Source organism: Onychostoma macrolepis, chromosome 20 (genome assembly GCF_012432095.1).
Source record: "Onychostoma macrolepis isolate SWU-2019 chromosome 20, ASM1243209v1, whole genome shotgun sequence".
NCBI lineage: Eukaryota > Metazoa > Chordata > Actinopteri > Cypriniformes > Cyprinidae > Onychostoma > Onychostoma macrolepis.
The window spans coordinates 2957151-2975109 of NC_081174.1; the positions used below are offsets into that span (position 1 = coordinate 2957151).

The following is a 17959-nucleotide window of genomic DNA, read 5'->3' on the forward strand; positions in this document are numbered from 1 at the left end:
ATATTCACATAGAAAACAGCTGTAATAATATTTCACATCTTTACTTTTTTATTGTATTTTTGATCAAATAAATGCAGCCTTGGTGAGCAGAAGAGACTTCATTTAAAATCATAATTTTTCCAAACTGTACTTTTGCATGCTTTTGGAAGCTTGTAGGCTCGTGTCATCATTCATTGCAAATGCAAGGAGAGTCTCCAAATCATCTTTTTTTCCATCTCCAAATCACAAATGCCGACCTTATTTGCTGAACTATGAGATGTTTGGTCAAACAGCCCATTTTTTGATCTATGTCCATGTTAAGTCTGGCTCTCTGACCCACTGGCCTGTCTGTGCACAGAACAGTTTGCTTTGTCCCCGTCTGAACACTTGCACTCAATCACCAGCTGTTCCCTGGGGTCCCGATAAGCTAAATTATTCCAGCCAAACTGGGGCAAACATTAGGTGTGTAACACCCTGTTAAAGTGAGCGCAGGAGAACAGAGTGCATGAGCAGAGAAGGAGATTTAGAAGTCAACGGAAGTGACCGGAAAACTGCCGTCAGCACTAGAGAGGGAACGCGTGTTTGCCAGAGCTAAAGAAAACGTGAATGGAGAAGATTAACTCTCACCAGGCTCAACTAGACACACACACACACACACACACACACACAGAATGCCTTGATGTTCTGTGTTGCCATGGATACTCGGAATGACTGGAAAATGGAACATTAACAGAGTAGACGGGTGTGCGCTCTTCAGTTCAATCACAGACAAAGGTGTGTGGACAGACAAGAATCTCATTCGTGGCAAACACTCGATTCTTTTAAACAGTGATAGACATGAAAGATACCCCACGAGTCAAACATGAGATGCTGCCGCTGTGCTGCGTATTCCTGACGTCTTCCAGCCCGACAGAGAGTCAAACGTAATGGAATCTGGAGAGGCACGACAGTTTACCTCCGAGTCCCTGTCTGTCTGAACGAGTCTTAAATCACAGAGTTGGAGGGCGAACGCTGGAGCGCTAAAGGTTGGCTTGACTTTGTAAGCAGACATAAATCAGAGGGTTTTGGAGCAGATGTGCCTTATAAAAACCAGAGCTCTGGAGTGAAAGACCAAACATGGTAAGCATTGCAGTCGTTGAGACTGTACAGTGCATGAAGCTCCCGTCCTCCTCCATCCACCCCAACCAGAAACCCTTCTTTCTTTAAAAGAAGAGCTCATCTGTGAACGGACAATAACAACAGAAAGTCATGTTTGGCTGATCTGTTGCCGTTAATGTCATGACGGTGATTCGTGGTGTGGGTGAGAAACACTCTGAGCAATGAGTGTGTTCGTCTTTCACAGGTTTGACCAGAAAAACTTTCTCTGAAAAAAGACCTGAAAGCAAATCCATTTATAAATGAAATCCAGATGCAATATTCAACAACGATCGTTTGCTGACTTGGTACGGAGGAACTGAAATACCACATAAACTCAACAAATACCACAAGATGCCAAACTCAGGCCAATGCACCGCCATTAGTACAGTTTCAACAAAAGTTACTACTCATAAGTAAACAGAAAACCCACAGGTTTAACAAAGCAAACTGAACGTGTTTCTCAAGGCTGGAATATACAACAGATCTGAACCAGATTTAAAAACTAGCCACAAAAAAAAAAAATTCTTAAATCAAGATGCATTTACAGAGAAGCAAAATGATTTAAGATATTAAGTCTTGTTTTCTGAAGAAAAAAAAAGCATAAAGATTGATTTTTTTTTTTTTTTCTTAAAATGAGCAAAAATATCTGCCAAAATTATTATTGTTTTCCCTTTGAACTAAGATTATTTTTCTTACACCATTGGGAGATATTTGTTCTTGTTTTGAGCAAAAATGTGATATAATTTTACAAAAAACTTAGTCATTTTGCTTCTCAAGTAAATGCATCTTGTTTCAAGAATGTTAGAAGAAAATGAGAAAAAAATATTGAGTAAGAAAATCATTTTTTGCCATGTAGGCTCAGACATTGTAAATGCTTACAAAGAAAAACAGGCCATCACACACTAAACAACTGAAGATCACATTCTACAAGACTTTCAAGTTGTTCTGAAAGCAACAAACTCATGCCATGCTAATATAAGATGCATGACAAATTAAAACAATATGTGTCCTGAGATCAGCTAAGCTAAAAAATCACACACTGCATGATTTTCTGTGAAGTCAATTAAAATGGACTTTCTCTGACTTTGGCAACCAGTGTGAACTCGTCCAGACTGTGAATCGAGGCGAGAGTCATGCAGTGTAACCCAGCCTGCTCCTGGTTCAGCTCCGTAATCAAACACACCTGAAGCAGCCGATCTGTGTCATCAGGACCACTAGAAATATACAGACCTCCAGAAACACTCCTCGACTCCCGTCACACACATCTTCAGTCCACAAACACAGATCAGCTCTTCAAGAGGCCATTAAAGCGCAGTCAGATCTGATGGAGAGCTGCAGTCAACAAGTGTACCCATTATACACCAGCTTTGAGTTTTTACATAAAAACGAATACAACAATTGTGCTAAACAAATAAAAAACGACTACAAACGACTTTATCAAAGGTACAGGTCAATCTTCTGTGTTTGTGTATCCCCAGAATCAGATCAAGCCCAGTGAATTATAGGTACTGAAATTTCTGTCAAAAGTAAGTTTTTCAAAATTTTATTAAAAACCCATATTAACCTCAGTAAATTACGCTTTAATGACTTTCATGCAAACACATAGTTGAGTTGCTCAACTGGGCTCAAGGAGTAAAGCAGGACAGTTGCTGAAGACCAGTGTTTTTATGCTTTTAGTCTAGATTTTTTCAGCAAACTCAAGGTCTGCTCACTGTCTGAATTTCATGTGCAGTCTGTCAGTTCAGACCAAAGTGTTAAACACAGGAAAGAAGCGTGAATCCTGTTGGTTGGCCAGCTTTATTTACAGTACAGTGGACGAGATCAGAACAGTTCTCCGTTAAAGAGCCTGATGGCGTGCAGACGTTCGTGTGAATTCATTCAAATCAATATGTTTATCGCTCTGAATTCTCACACTAATCATGAAGCACACGTATGATGAGAACAAGCTCATGTCTTCAAGCGCTGGTTTCTGTCCTGTCCTGGTGCTCTTGTGAAGCACAGCACTCATGTCAGGCTCTCCACAGGAAGTGAGGTCAGAGGTTAAGATGATTGCCACCGATCCGGCAGCTCCCAGCATGCACTGAGATCAGTGTGTGTGTGTGTTGAGATGAGTCCGATGAGCACAGACCTGTTGACCTCACAGATGGCATGCAGAGATTCGATCGGCGCTTTTAAAGGTGAAGCGTGTCATTTGTCAGTGCAGTCGATGGCTTCCTGAACTACAAATCACATCCACTTTCTCCAATCAAAAGCATGATTGTGACCAATCGAAAAACAAAGTAAAAGACTAGCAGCGTTTAATACTTAAAGACCAAAAATGGAGAGGTGCTTTGACACATGACAGTAACAACATGAGGAATGTAGGACATCCGGATTACATTCACTACACGGTCGTACTATATATAATGTTTCTGAAGTAACTCCTTATTCACAAGAATGACCTCCTCAGAGAGCATCAGGGGAAGAGCAGTTCATTCCTTCTTGAAAGATGTTCAGTCCACACTCTGTAGCTTTGTCTTTTCTCTCTTCTGTTCATACACTTTTTTGGGGTTGAAATCATAAAGATCTTGTAGCACCACAACAGCCAGAGAAATCATAAGCGTGTGGACAAGCCTGGATGATCAGAACGATTCAGCAGTAACTATTAGAAAATTAGCAGTTATTAGAAAATAAATGAGAACCAAGAAAATGTGCCAGTGTTGGACTCTTCAGAAGCGACTCTGAAGTGAAGGGTATGTGAAGCACAGTTTTGGGGTTTAATTGTTGCCAGGTAGACCTGCTGAAGTAAAATGTCAATAAATATAATAAACAGGATGTGTTAAAAACATAACCCTATAAAGCCATATTTGATATTTTGTCATATTTGATACATCAGGCTTTTAAGTATCTGCTCTACTGTTATAAAGATCCTGAAATCTTTAATGACTAAATAATGATGTTATGATGTTGCTTCATTTTATATCAACATCTCAAATTCCTCAGTTTATAAAAATAAACACGATTTGTTCATGTGTACAGTAACGTCATGGAAGTCTAACCCTAATTTACTGACAGAACAACATGGCCATTTATTCAACAACAGTAAAATGTCGTTTGTAATATCATGATGACTTAAATACATCTCTTCTATTACGAATACATTTTGTAATGCATTTGTCTGTGTCAGTTTTTAATTTCCATGGATGGAGGTTTGAAGGAAATGGTTTACATCACACCAAAAACAAGAACAAACAGCTGAGCATCGACTGATTTTCTTCTGCAAGTAAATCCAGTAGTGTGAGAGGAGCAGAAGCGCTCAGCACCTCACGCACATGACAGAAACCAGAAGCAGAGGAAATTAATTAGCCAGCGTGTCCTAACGCCCGTTGAGTGCTCGACAGCACTTTCTGCATAAAACATGAAGCTATATAGACGTGATCTTAACATCTGATCCTTTTAACACTTCCTATTGACTGAGTAAAGCTCGAGCTCTCCATTACGGCTTATGTAAGCGTGCTGTAATTGCTCACAGCGCTTCAGTAATGTGCATGTACATTAACAGAGAGCATCAGAAACACAAGGACTCCACGCTTCAGTCACGCTCTGATTCCTCCAGACAGACCAGCATTTACTTTTGACGCACCTGAGAACAATATCAAACTGTTTTGTGTGTTTATACATACATACAGTACATATGTAGTATTTCTTACATGCTCACAGCAGCATGTTGTGGTTGTATCGACAGTAGCAGCAGCGTATAGCAGATCTATTCTGCCACATATATTTCTGTCACGACAACTCTGAGGGATTTGCATGGTAATATACATGACAGTGTTAATGTGTTTGGTCTTGGCGGAATAGATCTGCTACGCTGCTGCTGCAGAGCAAGTACAGAGACTTGCTACTGCCAATACAACTACAACATGCTGCTGTGAGCATGTAAGAAATACTGCTGCTGCACATATAACACATATGAATAACCCCCATATAACATACACCAATCACCTCGTAGCAGATCTATACAGGTGGAGCTGGGGAAGGTGGAGGGTTTCTGAAGCACACTGCAACTACTACAGCAAGCACTAGTCATATATTTGAATGTTGAGAGTTTCATGCCAGAATTTATATATATACATAAACACGCACATACACACATACATACACACACACACACAGGTAATGTGTACAGGTAGTAACTGATTACATGTAGGCCTATTCTGGATTACGTAATCTAGATTCCAAAAATTGAGTACTCATAATTGGATTATATTACATTTTAAAATGCAATTCCAGTTACTGTTTATGGAATACATGATTACATAGTTTTAAATGGCAGTAATTTATTAATTTTCATTTCATTTTTTTTCTTTTCACTTTTAAAGTTTCCTTAAAATCTTTAGATGTCTTGAAAATAATTCTGTGATCCATGCTTCTGAATTTGGGGGAAACACCTCTCCATCAATTAGACCATGTAGTAAACAAATAATTATGTAAGTTACTCAACACTGCCTTCATCATATCCTGTGATCTTCAGTAACCGTCGATTCTGAAAAATGTGTCACACCTGGAAGACTTTGGGAGTGTAATGTCATTGATGTTTTCATGTTTATTAATGTTTGTTCATATAATGCTGGGATTCACAAATGTTTTTGTCAACCAAACCCTTAAAAATTGAATATTTACTCGAAATATTCCTGAGGAAGTTGGAAATTTCAATAATTTACCAACATATTTGCATATTCACAGTTCTCTGATTTCAGATACATTGATAAGCAGTTAAACTAATTCAAATATTTCTATTTTAAGTGTTCAAGCATTTTATTTTGATTGTTTTTGTTTAAAGATGTATATATATATATATATATATATATATATATATATTAATTTCACATTAATTATTAGCTTTTTATCAACTCATAAACCCACAGCTTACATTAACCATAGTTTGGGAAACCCTGGTGTAATGTTGTTAATCATGATGTTGATATCAAATAATGGAATATATTTTCTTTCTCTCTCTTTTTTCTAAAAATTCAGTTTCCATCAAAATTTGTCAGAGATGTTGTATTGACAATGTGAGAGTCAAACGTCTTTGTAAAGTCGACTCCAGCACATCTCAGACTTTCACTAGGGTTTAGGTCAGGACACCGGTGACCAGTTCATACATGCTCACGCTCACTGAACCACTTTCAGCGTTTGAGCCTGATGAACCTTAGCATCGTCCTCCTGGAATATGGACATGGGTACGTCTTCCAACATGGCTGTTTGTGAAATAAAAAGCTAAACACTGCATCAGTTAGGGTTAAAAGACCTTGCCAAACATATAAGATTCCATAAACAATCAATCACTTCTACTTTACTTTAAATCCAAAGGGCAACTTTATTTTGGCCAAGCAGCGTGTTTGCAATTCTGAGAAACAGAGCACATGTTCAGTCGTGACTAATGTCAAAAATGATCCTCGATTCATAACAACAGCCTCTTTCAATGTACTGTAACCGCTCTAAAAGAGCTTGAAAGGTGTTCATAGAGCCAGCGTGACTGAATCAGGAGCGTTTGTGTGATTTTCCTGGAAGAAATGAATGATTCTTCACAGAACAGGACACGACATCGATTCTTCTCACTTGAGCAGCCTCTCGTGAACGTGAATCTAAAACAAATCCATATCCAATTCTCCTGCGGAAGCTCGTCTGCTGGTCACGATCACAGAAATGATACTTCAGTCGTAGTTTGTAGTGTCTGTCACCAAATATTCAATACTGGGTGGGACACCAGTCACAAAACCCCATATCAGCCTAGTAATCTAAATACTGTCCTGCTCACACACCATACACTCCGTCTCGATGTTAAACACGACCTAGACAAGAGCGGTCATCAGTGGTGTGTAGAACAGAAACATCAAAAAAACATCATTACACCAGTCTTCAGCTTCACATGATCTTCAGAAATCTTGAAAACAGTTGTGCTGCACAATATTTTTGTGGAAACCTTCATACATTATTTTTCAGGATTCACAGATGAATAGAAAGATAAAAAAAAAAAACGCATTTATTTTAAATAGAAATCTTTTGTAACTGTGTTTATCAGTTGTCACAGTTGAATGAGTCTTTGCTGAATAAAAGTATTTTAAAGAACTTTCAACATTAACGCATGTTTTATTATTTATGATGTAGTTTCAGACACTATGATAGCGTGGACTTCTTAGGCTTGTGACTCTAACAGACACATAAAAGGACACAAACACAGGCACACATGATTACTCTTTATTACACATGAAAAAATTAGACACGACTCGATGCAAAAAAATAAAAAAACACTGCTCTATCAAGGCTTCAGGAAAAAGTCTTGATAAACAACACCCCATCAGGTCCATTCCTCCATGAAAATAAGGCAGTCGCTGGAAGTTTGTGCTGGTTTTCAAACAGAATCAAAGCCTCGCACGTAAAGCACACGTCATGTCACATGATCTTCACATCGTGTGTCCTTCCCATCAGCAGCTGTGTCCGGCGGGCCGCAGGTGCTCACTGGGTCACAGACAGAGGGATGCTGGAGGGCCCGGCTCCGCTGGGGGCCGCAGGGGACGAGACGCTGCCGGACTGAGGGACGGAGGTCGCTGCCGCCGCCGCCGGCTCCATCTTACTGATGTGAGTGATGAAGCGCAGACGGAGACGCATCGCCGGCCTCAGCGAGCAGATGATCCTCTCCACCTACACACAACACAAAACACACCGCAGCGGGCGTCATCCCAGCGGCCTTCACACTTCCAACCGTACTGGAGAGAACTGATCCGCCAGTCACGTGACTTTCAGAGTGAATGATATCAGAACACACTGAATTGTTGTCTTTTTACATGATCTGGAGAACTGCTGTCATCTGTGCTTCTGTGCTGTTCAGAAGTCTGGAGACGGGACATTTTTAAAAACTGTTTTTGAAAGAATTCTCTTCTGCTCGCGAGACTCAATTTATTTGATCAAAAATACAGTAAGAGGGTAAAAATTGTGAAATATTACTAGAGTTTAAAACAGCTGTTTTCTATGTGAATATCTGTTAAACTGTAATTTATTTCTGTGATGCGCAGCTGTATTTTCAGCATCATTACTGCAGTCTTCAGCGTCACATGATCTTCAGAAATCATTCTAATATGCTGATCTGCTGCTCAACAAACATTTCCAATATTTTTGTGGAAACAGTGATACATTTTATTTTTCAGGATTCACAGATGAATAGAAAGCTCAAAAGCATTATTAATGTCTTTACTGTCACTTTTGAATTCCTTATTGATTAATTCAATTAATTTCTTTCCAAAAAAAAACACTTTTGAACAATGAATATTTTTTATCATTTGTGATGTAGTTTCAGACACTAGCGTCTCAGGAATAGTGTGGAGCTCTGGAGTTGTTATCTGCCATAATTGTAGTTTTTTAACACTTTGTATTTGTAGTTCTGATTGAATCCCCGCAGTGGGTTGTGGGTAATATTATTTCCACTGGAAATACTAAACCATCCGCAAACCTTTTGGATACTCATTTCAACATACTATGATTTGGGACACACTAATTCTAATCTCAAATACTACTCAGGATGGATAGGACGTGAATTGGGACGCAGCTTTAGTGTGGCTTTAGCACAGTAGCGTGTGACAGTCTTCAGTAAACACAGTATTCATATAGGAAGAAGCTGGAGTTCAGACGGTCAGACAAAAGCACAGCAGAGAATGAGCTTTATTTCCTGTGACTGCTGATACTGAGCTGATATAAACGTGACCTTTCCTGTTCTTCCCTGAGGGAGAAGCAAACAAACAGCGGCTTCAGAGGAGACCTCAGCTCCTGCTGCTGCAGACCCGTCTGAATAACGCTCAGAAACACACAAATTCATCTTGATGCTGTTCGGCTGCACCTTCTGTGTTTTTAAGATGACAAAAGTTTTAAAAGATAGACTCATCAACGTCAAAGACAGGCTTTACTGTCCACAGAAAGCACCACGCTTCAGTTTTAACACTGAAAGAGCGATGTAAAACTAGATAAACACTTAGTAATATCCAGTGATGCAAACTATTCAAGCTTGTCAAATTTCACTGAATCATTCACCTAATTCATAATAAATTTAAGGAATATTAGAGTGCGCATATTCCAAAATAAATATTGGTAAACAGTTCAAATGCAGTACTTTTTACAACAGATTCTAGTTATTTTACTATTGGGTCATTCCATGTCAACTCAATCAAAGATCCCGGTCTCAAATATTTGATTTTGCTAATATTTTTTCTGAAGAAAGATAAGCATGTATAGTGATGAAAGCCAAAATATTAAATGTCATGGATGAATATTTACGGAGTAATCCACTATTTTGTAGAGGGGGTGTCAAAATGGCAGTTTTCACCTGAGATTCAGCCAAATTACAGGGATGTAAAAATGACTTTGGAAAGATGGCAGCATGATGATGTTATTTTTACACAGAGATTGGTAGGTCTGTTTGTGAAATCTGTTGATTTTAGCAATCTTTGTTGCATTATGTGCCAATGGTGACCGTTCAAAAATGGGGAAAGAGCACTTTTCAAGTTTTTTCTCCAAAGTTTGCAGGCCTGTAACTCAAGAAGTATTAAAGATATCTTAATGCCATTTTAGATTTTGGGTCTTAACAAACTTTTCTTTTGGTATCTTCATTTTAAAGGCCCTATATGGCTTGGTTCCAGAGATATTGGAATTTCAATATGGCTCCAGGAGTAAATTGTTAAATTGTACACATTTTCAGTGGTCAAAAACCAAATGTGGGTCAATTTACAAAAATATGATACTTCTTTTCTTTTAAAGAGGATTGTCTGAAGAACAAATAATGTTGAAACTAGAGATGTATCTCATTTACTTCTGTCAAAACAACTGCATTGAACATACCTGTCCAAGTGCCATAAATATTCTTTTTCCAAAGTTTGCATGCCTATAACTCAAGAAGTATTAAAGATATTGCAATATGATTTTAAATTCTAGTTCTTAATAAACTTTCTTTTGGAATCTTAATTTTCAAGGCCTTGCATTTACTCAGTCCTAAAGATAGGGGGGTCTCTCAATATTACCCATTTTCAGTGGTCAAAAACCAAATGTTAATCACTTTGTATACAGCTGATACTAATTTAATTTAAAGACCAATGTCTGAAGAATAAATATTGTTGAAATTAGAATTGTATCTTGTTTCCCTCTATCAAAACAATATATATAAAACATACCTGCCGGAGTGCTAAAAATACACTGAAATGGACAAGCTGAGGCACATTACATTCCTTTCAGTAGTCCATTCATAAGATTCTATATTTGAATCAGTTTCAGGGATATTTTGAAGAAGGGATTTTGTTCAGTTTAACAGCTCCTGAAGCTAACAAGAGTTCAGATATACAGTAGTGTAACAGGTTTGAAACAAATCCCATGCCTCCTAGAGAAAAGTGGCTGCTTTTACCACACATTACATTCACATCAATAAACGAAGATTTTTCCTCATCTGGATTAATTAGAATTTCTTTTTCTTTTTTATTGTTATATAAATGTGAAGCTGCATCAGATTAAGTAGTATCTACTGCTAAAGGGCATATTTGGCAGAATCACAGATAGTACCTCGAATATTTAAGATCTCTCACACTTGGAATATTTAACACTGTGTAATTCTAAACGGGATCCTTAGTAATCATATTTTACATTGTTCATATTTTACCTAGAGTTAACAATTAATCCTGGTCATTCATAGTCTTCATTCTGAACATTCTTCAGACATTCTGCTTTAAATACAACTAGATACAAAGATTTGTCAAGACAAACTTTAGGTTGGCTTGAGAAAGCCTAGCCTGAAAGTTTAAAGCAGCTGTAAAAGCTTGAAGTTTGAAAATGTAGATAGATTAGAAAATTAACATGTTGCTAGCATGATTAGCATGCAGTTAGTATGTTGCTAATCATGTTCCTAGCGAACTAAGCAGCTGCTAAGTGGCCACCAGAGGGCCCCCAAGAGTAGCCTACATGAAATGACAATTTATTTTATTTTATTTTAATTCATGATATATTATGTCAGTGGACAGTGGTAATTATACAAAAGCTCAATATTAAATAATTAAATAATCTATATCATTTTATTATTTCTATAGCGGCGTGTCATGCAGGCACAATAATGACCATGTTGATAATATTTGCTGGACGTATTTGGATTTCTCCCAAAACACATGAAAGTAAGTGGCCAGTTAGCTGGGAGAAAAACAGAGTAAACTTTATAGTAACCTACACAATGTGTATTTGACAGGAATAAAACACGTCCTCCATTAATTGAAAGGATTATTTATTGCCACTTTCCATAGAAATCAGTGTGCAGCCTATTTAACAAACTAAATGTCTTTTTTACTTAATTAAACTGCAGTTAAGTGTCTGAAACCTAAAACTTTATTCGGTTGAAAACACGGAACGGTTCTGAAATATGAAAAGCACTGAGCATGTCTTTTTTTTCTCTGAGCTCGTCTCTCTGGCTCAGTGCCAGCCAAAGCGTGGCACGTCAAAGGGTTAAAATCAGTCTCGTTTTGGGGGTGGAGGGGGCACAAATTCAACATGGGGGTTGTGTGGCACAAATCAGGGGTGCGTTTCTCAAAACCATCGTTAGCCAACTATGGTCGTTATTTCCATTGAACTCTATTAGTAACGACAGAACTTGCAACCATAGCTGCTTTTGGGAAATGCACCCCATCAGATCAGACCCCCCCCAGTCAAAAAGTACAACTTCGATTAATATTTATGTTGTTAAAAAAACATTCTGTTCTCTAAACGCTTTGGCTGCTGGTTTATTTAGCTACTTTTCAGCACACCACATTAAGTATGCCATTTAACAGAAGGGTAAAAACATGCCAGGCAGACAATGGTATGATGTAAGCAATGCTGCTACAACAAACAAAGCTGATAATGTGTGTAAGATTTATAGTGTGTGAATAATCAAGCTTTGACAATAACCAGTCATATTGGCGGCAAAGAGGGGTGCCTGTTTAAAAGAAAAGGAATATCATATTTTTGCAAATTGACCCACATTTGGTTTTTGACCACTGAAAATGTGTACAATTTAACAATTTACTCCTGAAGCCATATTGAAATTCCATTATCTCTGGAACCAAGCCATATAGGGCCTTTAAAATGAAGATACCAAAAGAAAAGTTTGTTAAGACCCAAAATCTAAAATGGCATTAAGATATCTTTAATACTTCTTGAGTTACAGGCCTGCAAACTTTGGAGAAAAAACTTGAAAAGTGCTCTTTCCCCATTTTTGAACGGTCACCATTGGCACATAATGCAACAAAGATTGCTAAAATCAACAGATTTCACAAACAGACCTACAAATCTCTGTGTAAAAATAACATCATCATGCTGCCATCTTTCCAAAGTCATTTTTACATCCCTGTAATTTGGCTGAATCTCAGGTGAAAACTGCCATTTTGACACCCCCTCTACAAAATAGTGGATTACTCCGTAAATATTCATCCATGACATTTAATATTTTGGCTTTCATCACTATACATGCTTATCTTTCTTCAGAAAAAATATTAGCAAAATCAAATATTTGAGCCGGGGAAGTTTCTGAAATTTGGTTACATGTAACGTGTGAACGTCATGTTAAAATAAAGTGTTAACCATTACATTTGTGACCTGCTCCAGCATCAACGTTCAGGACATGCTTACGGCCGTGAATACACAAGAGAATTGTTGTGTGTGTGTGTGTGTGTGTTACCTGGTCTTTGACGCTGTCCCCAGTAAACATGTATTTGATGTGGTACAGGAAGTCACAGATGGGGTCCATATAGGCCAGGTGTTTACTGTGCTGGTCCACAGCCTGAAGCATCTCATAAAACGCCACTCCAATCTGAGAGAGGAGGAAACACACACCAGTCACGATATGCAGCACAACACAGGTGACCATTCAATACATTCGGATTCATTAATACAACTTATTCATTATTAGTTACACAATTTGATGTTGGTCCAATCTGATCTGCTCAGAATGCAAATGACAATCATCCCATGAAGGCTTGACTCATGAATATTAACAAAGTCCCCTTCAAATCAGTTCACACTGGAATGATCTGTGCTCATGCTCCCATCTAACCGAACGGGGAAATACTGAAATCACAAAAACTGATGGCCAAACTCACAATTCATAAAACCTGACCATAAAAATCATAACTGTATAACTGTGCGCAAACTGACATTATTTAGTACTCTATTAAAAACAGCCAAAAGCAGCATGATAGCAAATTGTCTACAGTACAACAGTTCAATAAACAAGATAACATTAACCCTTCAAGCCCTGAAGGCATTTTTGCCTCCCTGAAGGTGACAAACAGAAAAATAATGACTCATAACCCCAAGACTTTAGCAAGGAGAGTCAAAAGGTTGGTAACGCTTGATAGAACGGTTTGATTGACTTTTTGTACTTTCAGCAGATTAATTTGGGCATTCTCCTGCTGAGAAATAGCTGATGAAAGAGTAAGAAAAATGTGTGTGCTCAAGGGAAATTTTTCAAATCTGTCTTATTTGACATTCAATATATCTCAGGACAGAAATAAAGTAGGAGGAAAATAATTTTTGGTGATGTTATGCAACATGTTAGCTGTCTCTGTTTCAAGTTTGGTGGAGATAGCATAAAGTTTACAAAAGTTACAGCTTTTGGAACCAAGGTAGCCTTTTTCTTAGCCCTCGACAGTTTTGAAATTGTTTTGAATTTGAAGTAATGCCTCACTCAAGTTGTCAAAGCCCCAAGCAATTATGTTTGCTTTATTCTACTCTGTGAGAGCTTTCAAAAGACATATGACACATGACTATCTGAGCTGTATGATGTTTTTGACATATTAGAGAATGGCACAAAAAAACATTTTGTAAATTATGAAATTTTTCTTGTCCACTATTTTGTAGTTAATCAAAGTGGCTACATGCAATGTAAAGCTCAGACTCTAAGCTTTCAAATGATACCCATTTTTTGTTGATCAAGGCAGTGTTTTGAAAACTATGATTAGTAATATTTTCGTAGGCGGGGCCCACAGTACACTCCGGTTTAGAGGGACTACTCCGCCGTTAAGAGTTTATCAAAATTTCAAATTTCAAAATTTGAGTTTCTAAGCTTTAAAATTATACCTATTTTGCGTTATTCCATTCAGTGGTTGCTTAGCAATTTGATTATGAACTGACTCGTGCTGGCAAAATGAGTGTGAATGTGCACAGGCTAATTTTGAGCTACAGAAAAAAAAAAGTGAAAAATGACGACTGATGAATTTCAGGTTTTCACAAAAATGAGTTCATTAAGCCCTTGTCTAGCGATCCCAATGCTCCAAATAGTAATTACACATCTAAAATGCTCTCTCTTTATTTGTATGTTTTCTGAGAGGAGTACCTTTTCTCTTTGCGCTGACTGATATATGAATCATGCACATAAAAGGCGCTTCTGATGGCGTGAGATCCCAGTACATACAGAATTACAGTATTTAATTTGGTTATTCACGCAAACATAATCTGTTATGTCTTATATGAACGTTTGAGGAACTGTTGGGAAAAACATCTGATGTGTAACATTATATTAGATCCGTGCAGTGCAGTAGAACTTACTATATGGCCGTCTGTCTCAATGTTAATCTAACAATGAAAGAAAAGATCTCTGCTCTCGATTGAAGTGCTTTTGTAGTTTTAATAATCAATGTATTTGTAATGAACACATTGAGGTGATTTTTACATTTGATTATTTGTTTTTCTTACGTGAATACTTTAGATGTAAAATGAAAAAAAAAAATGCACTAGGCCTATTTGTTTCTTTCTTATATTTGTTCTGCTGTTGTTTTTTTGCATCTGTTCTTATTTTTAATATCAAAGATAAAAATAAAAAATGACTATTTTGATTATTAATATAATAATTAATATTAAGAAAGGAAGTGGAGGAAACAATGCAATGTTGCTCGGTGATTTTGCTTTGGAATCTTCAGAAAACTTCAACTTGATTTTTCCTCAGAACTGACTTTGCTGACTCTATCGACTTCAAACGTGTGTAGCTCAGTCATTTTTCGTCCGATTCCAGACCTCTGATTCCATTTGGTAGGTCTTTTAATGAAGAATGCGAAAATAAAAATAACCCATTTTTGAAAATTTGCTCATTATGATTCATTTTGCCAGCACAGGTCACAATTTTCTCGTGGGGTAGGGTTTAACATGTTAAGTCACATTTTAAGCGACAAAATATTATCCATTTTCGTCTATTTCAGAAAACAAAATAAATCCAAACAAAGCCACGGCAGAACCATTGCATGTCTCTGAGCAACACACTGGTGTTTTGTTACTGAATTAATTTGTTGAGTGAATGATTCAATGACACACTCATAAAGACAGTCACTTTCTTTGCTCCTAAATTAATCAATGACTCATTCATTGAGAATGTGACCTATTGGTGGTTTTAGTTTCATATAGTTTCACATGATTTTATTTTTCCCATGCATTTATACTTCTGTTTTCAATTTTTTTGTTGTTGTTGAATACTAAACTTGTAATAGCAGTGTAAATGCATTCATTGCATCTTTGAGCAGCATAAACAGTTGGTGTAAAAACATCTTTGTCAGCATCGAACACCCTTATTTCTTATCCTCAACTACTGCTCAAATGCTATATATATCTGGTTGTTCCAGTCAATGCACATGTGCAGTGTAGATTGAAGGCTGAGAGCAAGACAAAAAGACCAGCTGTTGACTTTTCTGATTGGCTGGATTTACTAGTTTACTAGATGCTCATTCATAGTAATACAAGTGGGTCCATCTCAGCTATATAGTCTCTGATATTAATTACATTGGTAACTGGTTATAGTAAGAGTGGTAGAGGAGCATAAGCAGAGCAATATTCATGGGTCTGGGTCTTCACTGGAGTAGTGTTCAGAAACCCTCCTCTACTGCCACCCATGAAAACTGCTATTTGTTAATTTTTGGCATGTTTGATCACGATGGTGTAAGTGCTGGCAGCTCAACTGGATGCATTATGACATTCTGCACTGGTGAAACTGGCAACAGATCTGATCCAGACCTGTTTACCAAAGCAGAGTGTTCAGTGATGGAGAGAGAGCATGAGAAGCTTGAGGGTTTCTGGGTAAAAGTGCAGTGGTCTGGGTCAGTGTGTAAAGAGCACTTTCATTAGCTGCACTGCTTCAAACAGCCCCAGAGGAGCTCAGCGTGAACTACTCGCCTCGGCTGAAGCGCTCTCTAAATGTGTTTGTGAGCTGCTTCTCTGCCTGCACATGTGCGGCGTGTTCAGAGGCTTGCGTCTAATCAAGTCAGCTCCATCTCCCATGATGCTCCGCTTTGAAGAGCCAAGGTGAGTGACTGTGAAATGGGCAGGTGTGTGTGGCTTTACCTCCAGCATGCATCTGGTCCTCTCCTGCTGGAAGCGCTGCAGAAACGGCCCCACCAGGTGATACACATACAGCAGCTGGAACTCCGTCTTCACGATGGGCTTCAGCACCTCCGAGAGGAACCTGACACACACACACACACACACACACACACACACATCATGTGAAATCCATGGTAAAATCTCTGGAATGCCAAAATGAAGACACCAATGACCAATCAATGATCACAAACTACACGATACTAACTGCAGGCCGTTTATGGAGGAAGAAATTAGGGCTGTGCAATTAATTGAAATACAGTTTCGATTTCGTACTCCAACGATTATGAAAATACAATCATCGAGATAAAATTATTATTGCGAGTCCCTTCTAGCAGTGCGTTTTTAAAGACCAATTTCACGTGCAAATCAGTAAAATCATGTAACATGACTTTTGCAAAATGGGACGTGCTTGAGTTATTAAAGTTGATTAGATTTATTCATGTTTTAAAAGAGAACTTGCGCTGTTCCTCGGGAGGATTTCTGTGCATGCGCTCAGAGACGGCACACAACACGGACGTGTAAAGTCATCTTTTAGCTCAAGCTGTGCTTCGCTGGGCTCTAAAATGTAGACGTCATAGGAACCTTATTTACAGAAAATATATATTTGATATATATCGCTATCTATGAATAAATAATTCAAAGTTTTGGTCATATGGCCCACTCATAATCGTGTTAAATAACCGTGATTACAATTTTGACCAAAATAATCGTGATTATGATGTGTGTCATAATCGAGCAGCCCTAGAAGAAATGTAGCAATTAGAGAGTGAATCTGTAGTGGTGTGTTTTACTACAGCTCTGAACGCAGCCGAGTCACAAGGAGTGTGTGTAATGAAGATCTGTTCACAGCGGATGACATCATGATCGATCTGCCCTGAGCTCAACCAATCATTAAAACCATTTTCATGACATTTTTGAACTCGTCGACTTGAAACCCAGTGACCTTCTGTTATTGATCACGTCAGGACCAGAGCTTCACGAGTCTGCTCACAGCGCAGCATGTTCAAACGCTTTCTCTCTGTTGAATGCTCAGCACTGGAACTCAAATGAGCGAATGACAGTGTTCAGCAGATTGTGTTGAAGCGTGTCACGTTCACATGAGCCACAGAGGTTTGGGCGTTTCATCAGACGTGAGCTGATATTCCCCTGTCGCTGCAGACGGAGTGTGTCAGACGCTCACAGCTGTCACGGAGTGCTCAAGCGCGCATGGCCACGATCCCAGACGTCACAGTGCTGTCAGCAGAGGGCCAGCAGACACATTCACACAGACACATCAAAACAAACAGAGCATGTGTCTGCTGCACGAGGCCTGACGCCTCATAGCACACACACACTCTCTTCTCACACACACACATGGTTTTTATACTGTACAAACTGTATGTGCTATTGCCCTACACCAGGGTTCCTCAAATCTTTCCCTGGAGGGCCAACCTGCTGCAGA

General features: G+C 38.3%; 1 protein-coding gene across 3 annotated transcripts in view; it reads right to left on the bottom strand.

Annotated features, from left to right (window-relative positions):
• Positions 1 to 6450: 6450 nt before the first annotated feature.
• The window catches only part of med23 (mediator complex subunit 23), a 79615-nt gene continuing 68106 nt past the window's right edge, over positions 6451 to 17959 (bottom strand). For all 3 annotated transcript variants that reach the window (XM_058754936.1, XM_058754938.1, XM_058754937.1), the window contains 3 exons: positions 16480 to 16600; positions 12833 to 12964; positions 6451 to 7800 (listed from right to left, as the gene is read on the bottom strand). In XM_058754936.1, the coding sequence (XP_058610919.1) occupies positions 7615 to 7800; positions 12833 to 12964; positions 16480 to 16600 (439 nt within the window). In that variant the 3' untranslated portion in view covers positions 6451 to 7614. The remainder of the gene's footprint in view (positions 7801 to 12832; positions 12965 to 16479; positions 16601 to 17959) is intronic.